The sequence below is a fragment of the Varanus komodoensis genome, unplaced genomic scaffold (assembly GCF_004798865.1).
Source record: "Varanus komodoensis strain SLA01 unplaced genomic scaffold, ASM479886v1 scaffold39, whole genome shotgun sequence".
Taxonomy (NCBI): domain Eukaryota; kingdom Metazoa; phylum Chordata; class Lepidosauria; order Squamata; family Varanidae; genus Varanus; species Varanus komodoensis.
Window position 1 is genome coordinate 6,152,768 of NW_025335922.1, and position 16,091 is coordinate 6,168,858.

At 42.7% G+C, this 16,091-nt stretch overlaps 1 protein-coding gene across 1 annotated transcript in view; it reads right to left on the bottom strand.

The window, feature by feature from the left end:
- STAB2 (stabilin 2) overlaps nt 1–16,091 on the bottom strand; it is a 90,192-nt gene that overhangs the window by 27,044 nt on the left and 47,057 nt on the right. Inside the window, exons 36-48 of the mRNA XM_044441068.1 lie at nt 15,068–15,124; nt 13,940–14,029; nt 13,156–13,351; nt 12,737–12,832; nt 11,156–11,201; nt 9,756–9,832; nt 7,083–7,208; nt 6,168–6,241; nt 5,234–5,305; nt 3,081–3,200; nt 2,622–2,669; nt 2,340–2,423; nt 1,469–1,621 (exon numbers count right to left, since the gene is read on the bottom strand). Of these exons, the coding sequence (XP_044297003.1) occupies nt 1,469–1,621; nt 2,340–2,423; nt 2,622–2,669; nt 3,081–3,200; nt 5,234–5,305; nt 6,168–6,241; nt 7,083–7,208; nt 9,756–9,832; nt 11,156–11,201; nt 12,737–12,832; nt 13,156–13,351; nt 13,940–14,029; nt 15,068–15,124 (1,239 nt within the window). The remainder of the gene's footprint in view (nt 1–1,468; nt 1,622–2,339; nt 2,424–2,621; nt 2,670–3,080; nt 3,201–5,233; nt 5,306–6,167; nt 6,242–7,082; nt 7,209–9,755; nt 9,833–11,155; nt 11,202–12,736; nt 12,833–13,155; nt 13,352–13,939; nt 14,030–15,067; nt 15,125–16,091) is intronic.

Here is a 16,091-nt window from a genome sequence, read left to right on the forward strand (position 1 = left end):
GGTAGAAGCCAAGTTAGGCTTTTTGGGGAAGACATTCCACAGTCTACTCTGGAGAAGGCAGCCATTCTGTGGAAATTTTGACAATTTGAGGAACTTTCCTGGATGCCACACAAACTGGCTGCCATAGGAGGTGGGCAAAGGGTAAGTAACATGCCCCAAAGACGGAGTACAAGGCACAGTTTGGAAGAGACCCCCTTCTGAATCCTCTGCTTTCAACACCACCAGAAACTTATTTTACAGTAAACCCAGCTGACCTGTAAGGAAAGTGTGTTGATATTTTTAAAGCAGGTATGCTGGGCACCTTTGTGAGTGCTAAGAAAGGTGTCTGCCTGTGCATAACCTAGACTCTTATCTGTATACCAGTGGGCAGTAAGGCTTTATATTTTTTGATTTTGGAGAATATACGACATATGTGCCTTTTCCTCTATTCCTTTGATTGCTTCAGATGCAACAATGCAATTTTGTACACTTGCGGCTTACAGTGATCATTATGACTGAGTTCTGAGAAGAAAATTTAATGGCCAGAAGGGAACATGAAGCCGTACAAACTGCTCTACTGGGTCAGATAGTCTCCAGCCCAGCAGTATATCTCTGTGAACAGCTCGTGTTTTAGAGATAGGCTAAATGCTCCTGGAACTAAGTACCAAAGTACTGTCATGTACCAAAATTATCTCCTAGGGATCCCTTTTAATTCAGTATTTCTGATTACAAAGTGATTCAGGATTCCTCCTCCTGCCCACTTTATAGCTGTGGAATTGATAGTTTTTGTTCTGTGTTGCAGATGCTCCTCTTGAGCTCCAAGTAAGCAAACTTTTTGGGAAAGAAATGTCACACACCTCCAGTGTTCACCTGCTTCTGAGAAACTGACGTCTGAGAAATTGCTGGAGCCCCTGGAACTCCTCACTTTCAGAAATGGGGTGCAGGAACAAAACTATTACCTCTCGTACTCTTGCCAACTCACATTTCACAAGAACCTCTATGGCACCATCCCCAAGCCGTTTTCTTTCAGATGTTTTTGACTACAACTCCCAAGGTGCCTGTATATAGGCCATGCTGCCTGGGGTTGATGGGTGTCGATGTAAAAAACATCTGGAGGGCCCAGAAGTGTTTAGTGCTGACTTGCTTAATGGAGCACAGCCACCAGCAATGCCTTACGTACAAGTCTCCACTGTAAAATAAAAAATTGCCACCTTGGTGCAGTATTCCCATTGGGATCTCATCACCAGTTCTGAATGGCCTGCTTTTGGGCATCACTTACAGTGTCATCCATCATTACAACCTACAGTGCCTTCCTCAGTTTGAAGCCTCCAGCGTAGCCACTGGGGCTGAGGATGATGGAACTTGTAGCCCAATACATCTGGAGGGCACCCGATTGGGGAAGGCTGTCAAAAATATTACATCTCTCTTTCTTAAGAAGAGAAATGCAGAAGGTATCATGATCCTTATGGACTCCATAGCTTAATTTTACCTGTGAGAAGGTAAACTTGAGCTGATCTCCTTGGAGAGTGGTGGCACTTTTCTCAGTGTTGGATATCATATCATTATAGAGCAGTCCTGTACATGCGACAACATGGTAGCGGAGAATCTGGGCCATCACACCTCTCGACACCCAGTCCTTGACCTTGGAAGACAGCCAGAAAATGAAACAGGTAAGCAGGGGGACAGCATATAGCTTTTCCCACAATATGGTTCTGGTTTTGCCATTGGTCTCCTGTGAACTAGACTCAGTCACACCAAATGGGATTGGACAAAAGAATGGCACAGCACACTCCTACATACGCACATGCATTTGGAAGGTGGAGTTTACTTCCTATAGCAACCTTCCCTTGCTCTGCACACTCCAGATGGGTCGGACTACCATCATGACCAGGGGTGATGGGAACTGTAGTCTAACCCGTTTAGAGGGCCCCAGGTTAGGGAAGTCCTCCTTAGAGTGTCTAGAATTGCAGCCTTTGTGTGCATTCCTATTCATGCTTAGAGAGGAAAAAGCCTTACAACTCCCAGCTTGACTACCTATGGAGAACATGGATCTGTAGGACTTTTTGTCTAAGCAGTTTTGGGTTTCCTTCAAGGAAGAAGAGTAGGTTACATGTATGGAAAGAAATGAGTTGATTGAGGGTGGATCAAGCTTAAGATGCATTCTCTTTCTCTTTCTGTTCCTTGCTCCCAAGGAACTGATGCAGGGTAGCGAAATTGTGGTCTTGTAGGCTCCATTGTAGATTTCCAGCTAAAGCAAGGGGTGCCAAGATTCCCTACATCTCCAGTGCACTCTTGCCTTAAAGGAACTAAAAGCTCAGTGGGGTCATGTAATGATATTTCCTTCAACATTGCTTGCTTACTTTTAATTCAGCTATAAATGCTTCTGGTATTGGTGCAAAAACAGTGAAAGGACCCGCTGATGACAGATCTTTGATACCAGCATCCTACAAAGAAGGAGCAGAAAACGTTTACTGTTCAGTTCATGACATTTCCAGGCAGTGGCATTTCCCAGACCAGCAAACTAGTGGACCTGAAGAGTTTTCCCTTTTGCAAACTTTCTCTGTGTGTAACTGAAAGCCCACTAAGATGGATCTGGTCTTGGGAAGGCAGTGTACCTTCCATGAGATCAGGGCTTTCCTTACCATTAGATAGCCATTAAATCGAGTAGTGTTTGAGTTCTTTGAGAGCTCCTGTAATGACAATAACAAGAAGTTATGGAAATAAGTGATGAGGACATGTAAATAAATGCAGCTGTAGCAGAAATAACACCTCATCTGGACTGATGTCAAGTTCAAAAACATGCAGAGGGCTCGGTGCATCCCTGACGCAGCAGCTGATGGTGTTCCCGGGGACTGGAATTTGCAAAGTTATCTAAGGCTTCGAATCATCCTAGTCTGGTTGTGTATGTGTTGGGGTATAATAATATATGAGCAGCTGCACATATGCTGAAATATCTTGCCAAGAACCCTCAGATCTGCACCCACCCACTGCATATCTCTGCAAATTGCCCTCCCTCTTGCCATTTTGCTTGGTGAAGAGCTGCTACCAGGTGTAAAGATGCTCAAGAAGAATTCAGTACAAAAATAAAGATAAAGCCTCACCAAGGTTATGCTGCCCCTGCAGGAAAATCCATCTCCAACATAGCTGGGTCTACATGTGCAGGTCCTTTCTGAGTTCTCAGTATCATTGCAGATGGCATAATCCGCGCAGCCCCCATTATTCTGTTTGGAGAGAATCAAGATAATAAAATCAAGGCAGTCTGATTGCTTCTTCCATGGGCGACACTTTGCTGTGCCAAGGGAGTTCCTCTTGCAGGGCTGTAGAGCAGAGGGAGGTAACATGGGTGGCCCAAAGACAACCTTTGTCTGGGCAAAAGACTTCCCCAGCATGGAACATTTCAGATGTATTGGCCCACAATTCCCATAAGCCCCAGCAAGCATGGCCAATGAACAAGTATTATGGGAGGAAGAGGGAGGAAGCAACTAGGAGTGCAGCTTTGCACAGCTTCCAGGATCCTCTCTGGTACTGCAAGAAGGGCCTATGCAGTGCTAGGGAGCAAATAAGTGGGAAAGGGAAGGCAGGAGCGATCAGGCTACATATAGAATAACCCAGTCATCCTCAGCCTGGTATCTTCCAAAGGTTTCAGAAAGCAACTCCCAGCATCCCCAACTATTGGCATTGCTGTCTGTGGCATGCTGGGTGTTGTAGTCCAACACACCTGGGACACAATTGTGGTAGTAGTTGACTGCCTTTCCCTGCCTTTCCAGTCTGAAATGGGTCTATGCCACTTCTGCAGCCCCATTCCAGCCAGTCTTCCAAATTTTACCAGCTGGGAAAGAATAGCATTTTTCCTTTATTTTTGCTTGAGCCCTGTGAAAATGGAAATATCTTCAAAACAGAAGTGTTTCCTTGAGCGATGCATGGATGCCAGATGCCACTGATGCCCAGCTACAATGCGTGAGCTGTGCTGTAAAGCAAAAGTCTCTAAAGATCACTGAGTGAGTGGGGTAGATGCCTGGCAGGAACGTTTTAAAAAATGCTTGTGACAAAGACAGAGCCTTTTTTTTTAAACATCTCTCCTCATAGCACTTGGTTATAAAATTTAATGTTGTCCAGGAAACCAGCACAAGGAGCAGAAATGGTATTTTTTGGAAAGTGGGCCTTAACAGCTTGATAGCAAGGTCTGTAGTTGCAAATGATTTATTCTGGTAGATCCAGATGAAAGAAAGCTGGTTTCTTTAAGGCTTTCTCTGAAGTTATGCATTGTTTTGCTGGGGTATTTCTTCTTTTGGCAACCACAGACCCATCTGAAATGGTTTTAGTATATTTTTTGCAACTTGTTATGCAACTGTGACATAGCTAGTCCCTGGGAGTCATAACTTCCAGATATTGTGTAACACAGCTGCCTGTGTTAGTGGAAATATTGACGAGGCCGAACAGTTATGTCAGTCTACAATTCATGCCTGTAAACATCTATGATCAGTTAACAAAGCTGATACATGGGACCTCAAGAATGGAAGAATGAACTACAGCAACCCATCTTACCCAAACAATTAAGTGCTTCCTTATTATCTATTTTGCAGAGGGTCATGGATCTTAGACTACCCTTCATTCAGCAAAAATGGATGTTTCAAGTATACTGGATGCCACAACATCTGTTTGCTAAGGATTTACTTCTATTGGCCACTGGTTGGAGGTGGACAGCTGCTAATGCTGCTTTTCTTCATATGTTTTGGCAGTGCCGAATGGCAGCTTCCCTTGGGAGGATGTGATAAATTGGATAGATCTTGTGATATAAGTTTAATATTCAATGATACACATGAATTGCCTTCCCATCTCTTGGAATTTAACACAAGGACAACGTCAATGGATTTCCCATGAATTTTTGATGACTAAAAGATTTTCATTACAGTAGGATAAAGAGTCACCTGCAATAACTCAATGAATAGAAATTTTCAATTTTTGAACCAGTGGCTTTTAGGCATAATCTATGAATGGATAAATATATCAATATCTGGGTTGTCTTTACTGAACTCTGTGTATAATTATATTTAATATGATTGTCACATGCAAACATATAGCTATCTAATGTATATATAATTAGTGCTATGGATCTTTAATGTGCCATTCAAAAAATATAATGTTTCAATTTTCTTCTTTATTTTCTTTCTTCTTGAATTACGTGGCTTTGTTGTTTCTGTACTGGACAATAAATAAATAGATTAATAAACTGGATTGATAAGAATGTACTCACAATGGAACACTGACTGATGTAGGTACAGGTTTTGCCATCCCCAGAATATCTTTTCATACAGTTGCATGCTGCCTGCCAGAATAAAGAAACAGCCAGTGTGAGCATATATAATAAACTCTTTCAAGCAGTTACTATAATTTGCTAGGCTAACATCTATGGAAATACACAGGATGCAGAACAATCATTCTAGCCTTTCTTGAGCACATGTCATGTTTTGCCTTTCCTCGTTAGCCTTGAACATAGCCTAGCTCTATTTTCTCACTGTATCCAGGTGCCAGTGCGTTTTGTCAAGCTGAACACATTGAGATCATGCATTCCAATGAATACATTTTTATACTCGCTCAGCCTTACCTTTTCTAAGAAAGAAGAAAGAGGTAATAACAACCTTCCAAGTCTGAGGTCTTTACATGTCACTCCAATCTAGCTTATACAACTCAGTATGAATACAAATACTCAAGAGACCTGGGTTTCCAGGCAACTTACTTTTATTCCGGCTATGAAATCTGCCTTACCATCCTCAAAGTGGGAGCTTTGATTTGGCTTTTCACTGTAAGATGTTGGACTTCATAATGTAATATTCCTTTTATTTATGTATTTCTTTCATTAAAGTGTTTTATCCCATTTCTTAGATAAAAGTCTCAAGGATTGGTTTACATATAATCAGAATAATCCTGCCTACCTGCTTTTGGGGATCATGCAGGGCATAAACTATTTCTTTACTAAGGATAATTAAATAAAGGACTATATCAGCCTATCAAAGCTGGTGTCCCCTAGATGTGTCAGACTGCAAATCCCATGGCAACCGGGAATGATAAGAGTTGCAGCCCATCACATCCAGAAGGCATCAGGCTGGGGAAAGCTGTTTCACAGCTTGTGATTCATTGCTAATGGTTGTCTACTATGGACACTTCTATGAAACGGAAACTTTGCTTACCTGATTGGGCCCAGTGTGAGCACATTCTGCATTTTTATCACATCCACCATTATTCTGCAAGCAGGGGTTGATTTCTTTATGCAATCAAATAATTCATGGAGAAAAAGATGAGTATTATTTCAAAGGAAATCTGTCAATGAAATATACTTGCTTCCAGTAATTCCTTTTGCATTTTACCCAATACGATTCTCTAAAGATTTTCATTTTGATTTGGCCACAAGTGCAAAGCAGGAGAATAATATTTTAGTGGCTTAGGATGGCAGCATCTTACATCTTTCTTGGAGGAAAGCTACAACCTAAATAAAAACTAATTCAAAACTTCTCTCCAATGAATACATTTTTATATGCATACAGCTTTTGACATGGGGGAACTTTGGAACAAACCACCCCCTGTGTGAGTTGTGAAAAGGTTTTTTGTAACTTTTCCTTCTTCTGCACATCTGAATATTGCCTCTAAAAACAGGAAATGCATGTGCAATAATATTGCCTGTGGTTAAGTTCCTGACGTCTCGGCCCATTTCAGAAAGTCTGCAAGCAATACTGGGCTGTTAGCGGGCTATAGTCACACCTGCTTCTGAAGGAAAGGAAAAAGAGCTACACTGAGTGTCCAGACAAGTCCTAATCTTGGGAGTAGCTAACAGTTGCCCCTTAAAGGAGTGAGTCGTGGTTTATGCACCACAGTGAAGGAATACGCAGTGTGCACACCAGCCTTGGCCAACTTGGTGCCTCCAGATGTGCTGCACTACATCTCTCAACATCCCAGGCCACTGGCCATGCTGACCAGGGCCGTTGGGAATGGTAGTTCAAGACCTCTACAGGACACCAGGTTCTGCTGCAGACATTAGTGACAAAGAGTCAGCATTGCGAGCGCTTTCTGCATTTCATGCAGCCTGTATACATGGAGTCAGCACTTACGGAAGCAGACAATTCCATCTCCAGTGTAGCCTGCTTTGCAAACACACACTCTGTTTCCCGGGGTGGTACGTCTACATTCTGCTTTGGCAGAGCAACCTCCATTGTTGGCTTCACAGGCATTGATAGCTGTAAAAGGACACACATATAAGGAGGTGCTCCTCCTCCTCCTCCTCTTCTACCACATTTACACCCCATCATGTTTCCTCTTTCAAGGAACCCAAGGCAGCTTACAAGATTCTCTTCTGCATTTTAATTACACAGTAACAACCCTATGAGAGTCCATGACTGGCCCAAAGTCAACCAGTGATGGGGACTAGAACCCAGATCTCCTAAGTCCCACTTCAACACTGTAACCACTTTACCACCCTGGCTATGGTTGCATTCCTTAAACCACTTCGGATAATCCAAGCATCAAAGATGTGTTTGTTGGCAAAGACGGGTTGGCTGAAATACACTTGACAAAAGACTGCAACCCAAGATCTTTGGCAAGGTTACCTATATACTATAGCACATATATTTGCAAACATGTATTTGTGCATCTGTAACTCACTGTATGTGTATACCAGCCTTATATGTCTTAGGAGCAGAAAGACCACATTACTGCATACAGACCCACCCAGGTTCTCAAATCTATGGAGGAGGCCCTTCTGTTGGCCTCACTATCATTGAAGGCATGTTTGGTGAGGACAGGAGAGAGGGCTATGGGTCCCCATGCCAAGGGAAGCCAGGCTGGCTCCCTCTATGAGAAAGCAGAGAAGACCTTTGGCATTCAAGCTGATCTGTTCTGAAATTGCTTCTTTTAAACTGAGTGCTGATTTTATTTCTTGTATTGTATTTTAATTGTGTTTTAATTTATTAGCTTTTTTTCCTAGAGTTCTAACTAAGTTTATTTTAATACTGGTTTTATTTGTATGTTTGCTGCCTTGGGCACCAGTTTTTGGGGGAAGGCAGGGCATCCATCAATCATCCCTCAATCACACAAATGTAGTGTTATTCTAGACTGGTTGATTGTATGGGAACTGATGGGAGATAGTTTCTTGATGACTGAAGAAGAGCACTGAAAGCACACAGTCATCTGAATATGGGGAAAGTGATCCTTTTGAGAGGAGAAGAGCACTGATAATGTTGCATGAGTGAAGAAACAACAGAATTGCAATTTAGGGCTGAGAGAGATGGAGTTGGAAGCACCCTGGGAGGAGGGGTCCAAGCACATCTTTGCAACAGGAGCAGCACTCCAAGCACCTTGTAGGAGGGCCTGCACTTATGTTCTACTTGCAAATTTGAAAGCAAATTAAATGATACAAAACCCCTATAGACCTCCAGTACTTTATCCTCCAAAAGGAACCCAACACAGGCTAAGCTGCTCCTGAAATTTCTACTTGCTGGAATAAGTGGGGAGCACTCAGTCCTAGCAATGAGTGATGGAGCTATCCTGCTGAAAACAGGAGGAAGGACTACAGCTCTGTGGCAGAGCACCTGCGTTGCAACCAGAAGGTCCCGGGTTCAATCCTGGCATCTCCAGGTAGTGTAGGAAAAACACCTGCCTGAAACCCTGGAGGCCTGCTGGTTAGTGTTGGTTACTGTGGAATGTATAGGGTAAAACACCTTTATGTGTTTGTGCATGGGACCAGGAATTCTGATGCTTTTCCATTTCTTTTGTGAGCACAAGGAACCGTTCAGCACAGGGACATCCCCAGGAAAGAGAATGGAGCAGAATACAGGAAGCACCATATGACCTATGCTTGAAGCTATCCAGAAGAACATCTTCCATGCCACTGCAATTGCACATTCTGTTTTGTGAGACTGTTCTTTCGCCTGTTGCATCAGTACACTAACTCCATGGAATGTGAGACGTCTGAAAACCCCGACCCCAGACTAGAGATTACAGGCCCTGTCACTTGCAGAGAATGAGAAACAGGGACTGCAGCCTCTGAGCTTGGGCTATGCTTGGGTTATGCAGTCTCAGGCATGGCAGACTGCATGGAACTGATGAAGTGGTTGTATCCATGCCAAAGGACTTCCCTTTTAAGGCTATCAACCCTTCAGCAAAGGATTGGAGCAGACTTCCACAAACTGGTGTCCCACCTTTCATTCATCCCCAGCCAGGAACCATGATAATGTTTCTGGGGATGTAGTCCAACACACATAAATGGACCAAGTTGGGGAAGATTGCTTTAGAATGTGAGAAGTCTGAGGAAGCATAAAGGATTCCATTGAGGAGAAGGTCTCCGTATTACTTGACCTGTCCCTGGGCTCTGTCCAGGGTGCTGAAAGTCCTGCTACAGACTGCCCACATTTTCCAGCAAAGGATCCCTGATGAAATGCTTCTGCTCTCTTTTTTTTGCTCTAGGGTGTATCTTTCTGACTCACTCATGAGCTCTTCATTGCTCAGACAGGACAAACTGTGCAAAATATTCTAGCTGTCAAGGATGTCTGTTTCATTTATTTAAATCTGTATTTATTCCACCCACCAACTGTTCATTTTAAACAAATTGGAAATGATTCCTGCTCTCAAATGAGCATATGAAAATGATTCTACTGCCTACCATACCAACTTCTCTGTGCATAACACAAAATATCTGTTAATGGGCAGATCAAAATATTAGAAATAACTACAGGCATACATGTATTAAAACCTATCTGGCCCAGCTAACATGAGCGAAGTCTACTTGCCTGTACAGTATGTTCCATTTCCTTGAAAGCCAGCTGCACACTTGCAATATGCTGCTCCTCCAGGATTGAGAAAGCAGCTAAGATAGAAAAAAGAAGGAAAGTAACATAGAGCCCACGACATCCATTCCGTAGCATCACGACTGCTGTTCCACCCTATATTCTTCCAAAAGAGTTAGTGAACCCATGAAGCACAAAGAATTAGGAACTCCTGTGCAGCAGGGAAAGCAGAAACTGTGGTACTTTTTTGATGCCTGAAGAAAATCCACTTGTTCAACTAGGCTTTCTTTTACTCATACTTCATTGTTGTAATTGATCCTATGCTGTTTATCTTTTATTGTTACTGTAGTTAAATCTGTTCTAATTGCGTATTTTAAAAATTGTTATTAATATTTATATGTAAACCAAAACTTTTATTACATTTATTAATTTATCACATTTGTATGCTGCCTTATAGCCAAAGTCTCTCTGTGTGGCTCACAGCGCAATATAAAATATGAATGAAAATAAACAGCATTAGCAAACCAAAAACCATAAACAAATAGGATTAAAATACAATATAAATACAACAGATACATAGGATAGGAGGAAATAAACATAATAAACCAATAACAACAAGCAATAAAACAATGAAAGAATAAGCCAGCAGCAAATGAAGTCCAATCTGGAAACAAAAACTAAAAAAAAAATTCTTGACTTGGTGCTGAAAACGAGATGAGGTGGGTGCCAGTCACACCTCCCTTGCAAGGGAGCTGCAAAGGGGAGGTATGACAACAGAGAAGACCCTTTTCTTTGCCAACTCCCCCCTCACCTCACTGGGGGAGGCTTTGCGAAGCAGGGTGATCTGGTATGGATATATGGAAACTGTATATATTATAAGAATAAATCAATAAAAAGAGAAGTACTGCTGACATGTGAGGTTTGCAGTATGATGCTACAGTGTGGAGTGCTCCTCTTCAGGATGCCAGCTGCCCCTTTCGTATGGTGCCTGCCAGCAGTCAGCCTGCTCCATAAAGCTGTGCCCACAAGAACGTCAAAATATGAAGCCAGTTCAGATCTTAGGATGAACCTCATATCAGTCCTTTCATTACTTTGAGCTGGTTTGTGTATGTTTTAATAGTGATCTTGCTATTAAATACTCTGATTTAAATAATCTATTCCACTTAATTTATTTGATTTGGGATTTAAAATTATGTTATATAATTTTTATTATGTTATTGACCTTGTGAAAACTATGTCTCAGAAGTTGGAATACAAACAAGTAAATAACACATAAATAAGCCTAGTTTCGATATACCTCCTCCTGCCCTACTCCACCTCCAAATGTATTGCTATATTTACTGGGAAAAAGTTCTCTCTGAATGCACTCTAATTCTTATTAATTTGTTTTTTATAATACATACTTGGCACTGGTGTGGCAGGTACTATTGCATTCATCATCAGTGATTTCTGGGGGTAAGAAGGAAAATGCCTTCTGTTAGTCATTGTTCTACAACCATTGCTTGATAACCGCTCCTTTATCCTGCCTATTTGAGAGCTCATTTATGTGTACAGAATTCTCTGGATCTGGATTATACTACTTCAGAACCGAGATGGGGGTTTGCATATCTGAGTGCTTCTCCACCCCTTCCATAGAATGGAGAAGGCTAGAATGAAGCCCTTCTCTTGTATAAGAGTTTTTGCATTTGTACGGGAGGAAGATTGAATTTATTTGATGTGTGATTCTGCTGGAAGTGCGGAGCTGCCATGAGTAGAGATTTCATCATCATCATCATCATCATCATCATCATCATCATCCTGAGCACACTGGCACTGTGTGGCTCAAAAAAAAAAAGATTATAAAGCAGTATCTGTAGATATGCATTCTAATTGTTTGAATGATTTTTCCTCTATAAATTTGTCCAGTCCAAGGGAGCTTCCCTGGTGTCAGTCATCCCATATTGGAAAATAACTGTGGACTGTGCATGAATCTTTCTGATCTCTCCAAGTCCAACCAGCACATGATGGGCACATCATAGTCAAAGTCAACACAGGTCAGCTTTTCCACCTTGTGACGTTGGTACACTGGCAACATGTTGGAATTCCATTCCTATCCAGCCGGCGTGGAGGGTAGGTTGGAGAATGCTTCCATACAGCATTGCAAGAGGACTATTATTATTTCCAATTCAAGCTCTGCTACTTCCCCTGTTACTTCCAATTCAAGCTCTGATTTGACTGAGAGCACTTTCTTTGCTCAGTCACAAGCCCAGAAGTGCAAGAAGCTCCTATTTCAATGAGCACCAAGTTAACGTTAATGGAGTGAAATTAGTTACATTTGGTTTTCTTGTGTGTGTCCTGTTTCCTCATCATCCTTCTGCCCCTCTTTGCTGCCTTGCCACCTAATTCTGAGAAGTGGAAGCTGCTTGTTCTCCATGAGTTGTTGGCCACAGTGCCAAATACGCTGGGCATAGGAATGTGCTGTCTTGCTTCTCAAGGACATCAGCACATACTCTAAGCTTGTTCTTAGGAATAAGGTGTGCCTTGGTGCAGGTGTGTCCTTCTCCCTCCCTTTCTCCTTTTTTCTTGGTGCTTCTAAGTTTCAGTACAAGAGCACAATCAACTTCCAAGCAGAAGGGCAGCCAACAATGGGAGAACGAGGATTAAAACAGGTCTGAAGGGATAAACCAGGCAACAGCATCTTGGAGAGAATGCAGGTGAGGTGCAGAGTATGCGTTCTGAATGAGCTGAAGGCCTAATCTGAGGGACACGGTTAGCAATTAAGCCAAGCTAGCAAGCAGCAGAAAAGCACTGCTTTCTGTGGGAGGGACTCTTCTGCAAATGCAGTTGGACAAACGGGCACAGGGGCATGTCATTTAAAGCATGGAGGATCTTTGAAAGAAGAGGGAGCCTGCACAGCCTTGATGGTAACATGACTCATCAGAGCCTGAGTTCTAATCTTGTGGCCTCAAATAGCAGCTCAGAGGATGGATAGTAGCCGCACTTACGATTATCACATCGTACCCCTCTCCAGCCAACATCACAGTCACAAGTGCCATCTCCTGTAATGCCGCTGTTACATTTCCCATGGATGCAGAGACAGTCTAAATGCAAAGAGAAGATTTAAACTTTAAAGTCTCACACCATTCAAGCAGCAGGCATTTATGCTAAGAGCTACCTTATGTTCTCAGTTCAGATGGTTTTATATCCACGAAAGAATGGCTTACTTATTCTGTTTTGTACATGTAGGAGTCATTGCCATACCTATGTTGGTTGAAAAAATTGATTACCCAGATTATAGCCTTTAAAGTACATTGCATAGGACTTTGTGTGAACAGAAACTGCCTTCTTCCTTCAGAGTCACAGTAACTTTCAAAATCCAACAGAGTAAATGAATCATCTCTCCATAGCCTGGAACCTGAAGTACCTTGATCACAGTTGCTGCTGTATTTGCCTTGGATGCAGCTGTTGCAGGCCACTCCCTGGAACCCTGCTTCACACTCACAAGATCCTGTGCCATTGATGCCATCCAAGCAAATTCCATTTTCAAAGCAAGCCTTTCCAACAAGCCCTGGGCAAGGCTCACACTGTGGGCCATAGAAACCTGCGCAACATTCTCTGGTCTGAAAAGAAATAGATGGTGCAAGGCAAACCCCAATTTTGTGGAAGACAATATAACTAGAATTAGGATGTATCAGGAAATCCCTGCAGATTAAGGCTAGAACTTGTAACTTCCCAATCAACAGTACCATACACACATATCTCTTGTAATATTATTAGATGTTAATTGTAATAGCCAATTCTCAGCATTCTCTCTCTTGGTTACACATTTGGTTACACAGGAGTGTCATATGCTGTGGGCCAAAACTGGCTTGCTTGGGTCTACATCTACCCTTACAGGCTTTCTCAGATGGCCATGTAGCCTCCCTGGTTCTACCTTCTCCCAGCTGCAGGTTGTTTGATGGTTTCCTGCCATTTGTGCAATTTACCCAATTTTAAGAAGTTGCAATGCCTCTGCTAAGACTTCGTCACTTCAGTAAGAGCTTTAAAGTACAATATGCCAGTACTCTTAGTATTGTTGCTTTCAGCCTGGCCCATCATAGGAATGGAGCTTCTCCAATACTGAATTCAGCCCTTGGGTTGAAAGCTTTTGACACATCTGCTCTAGCAGCATCATGCTAGCATGGAAGAAATACAGAAACAGAACTCACAATTACACTTTTACTACATTTTGGCTGGCATCCAGCATGAAGAGACATCCTGTAGTAGTGGAGATAAAAGCAGACCTGTTTCTTCCCTGGCTGTGCAAAAGAAAACCAGAACTTTTTTATTAGAAAAATGATTTATACTTAAAATGTTGCAACAAAATCAAATTTAGAATAGTTTTCTGTAAAACATTCGGTTAGTGAAAATCCTGCGTAACATTTTCCACTGAAAAACATGTATTTCATTTTCAGAATAATGATGCATTAGCAGAGCATTAATTCAGGCAAAATATTCTGGCCAAAAATAAGCTGCATTTGCCAGATGTCTATCAAATAAACATCTTGAAATGAAGCCAGTTCAATAGACTGCATATATTGCATACATATGGCCCACTTCTTCCCCATTTAGCCCCATTGTCTGGCCATTTCTTGCTATGGGAAACCTGTAGCTGCCACATGCAGGTGTGTCTGATCATCTTGCTTCTATCTGGATCACTTGCAGAAGCTAAGGAAGCTCGGAATGTAAATGCTTTGCATGTTGGGAACTGTAGGGCTCTGACCCACACATTGGAGAAGCACATAAGCCAGTGTGGTGCAGTGGTTAAGAGTGTGGGACTGGGACTCAGGTGACCCAGGTTCGAGTCCCCGCTCAGCCATGGAGCCAACTGGGTGACTTTGGGCCAGTCACAGACTCTCAGCCCAACCTACCTCACAGGGTTGTTGTTGTGGGGATAAGTTGGAGGAGGGGAATGATGAAGCTGCCTTGAGCCCTTTGTAGGAAAAAGGCAGGATATAAATTGAAAAATAAATAAGATAAAATAAAATAAGAGCAGGGGACAGATTCCCCCTCCATTTCTCTTTCCCCCAAGTCTGTGAACACACACAGCCAAGTGTTGTATGGCAATGATGGACAGAAGCTAGACCTCCAGATGTGTGGAACATCCATTCCCAGAAGCCCCTGCCAGCATGGCCAATGGTCAGGAATGCTGGAAGATGAAGTCCGGAAATTACTTTCTGACCATGCCTGAGGGTACAACTGTAGAGACTCAATGGAACCCACATGAAAGGGGCATAATATATACATGCATATCTAAAAGTAATCTATTTACAGTAATGCCATTCTGTGATGCTTACCACTGGTGTAGTTCCAAGAGGACAGCTAGGGGCGTATGAACAGGACAAACACTTCCCCTTAAAAACAGAATGAAAATACATTTGTAGAACAAAGGGTCACACTGTGCACTTCTGTACAGCTAATGAATGAATGAAACCCCGAATGAAACCCTGAATAATTTCTGAATGAAACCCTGGATGTATGTCACCCATTCTCAGCAGAAATAAAATGAAGGGATAATGAGAGCCACATTGAATGGCAATGTGCCATTTTAATCTCCACTGAGTCATAACACTCATGTGATAACCTCGCCCTCTCAGCTTAAGCCTACCTCACAGGGTTATTATGAGGATAAGCTAGGAGGAAATGATTCATAGGTGAAGATCCTTGCAAGAGGGGCAGAATAGCCCCTCTTGCAAGGATCATTAGCAAGGATGCCCCATTAGCAAGGGGCAGAATAGCCCGTCTTGCAAGGATCATTAGCTATCATCATTAGTGTGATAGCTAATGTGTTGCAATACAAGTTTGGATGTGTATTTTCAAGAAAACCTGGATGCCCAAGTTTTGACAATGGACAGGAGTGCGTTGGCCCAACTGTGTACATTCCTAGACGCATCAGATCTGTCCACAGTCAAAGATGCCTTAGTTACATCCTGTTTGGACTTCTGTGAGGTCCTGCCTTTAAAATGGTCCAGACACTTCAGCGGGTCCAGAATGCTGTGGCCGGAGTGCTGACTGGGGATGCCTACAGGCAGCAGGCACTTCCTCTGTTACAGGCTACTGATCTAGTTTTGGGCAGAATTCAACATGCTGGTTATGAGGACCTATAAATCTTTTCACACCTTGGGATCAGGCTACCTGAAAAACCTCCATCTCCCACATGAGAGCATCCCTTAAGATCGTCTGGAGAGGCCCTTTGCCTGAGACCACCACCTTCAAGTTGCCTCAGTAGCAAAATGAAAAGGTCCTTCCCAATGGCCACTCCCTGGCAGAAGAACCCCCTGCAGAGGGAGCTGAGCGCCACCACCCTCTCTCTTTCCCTCC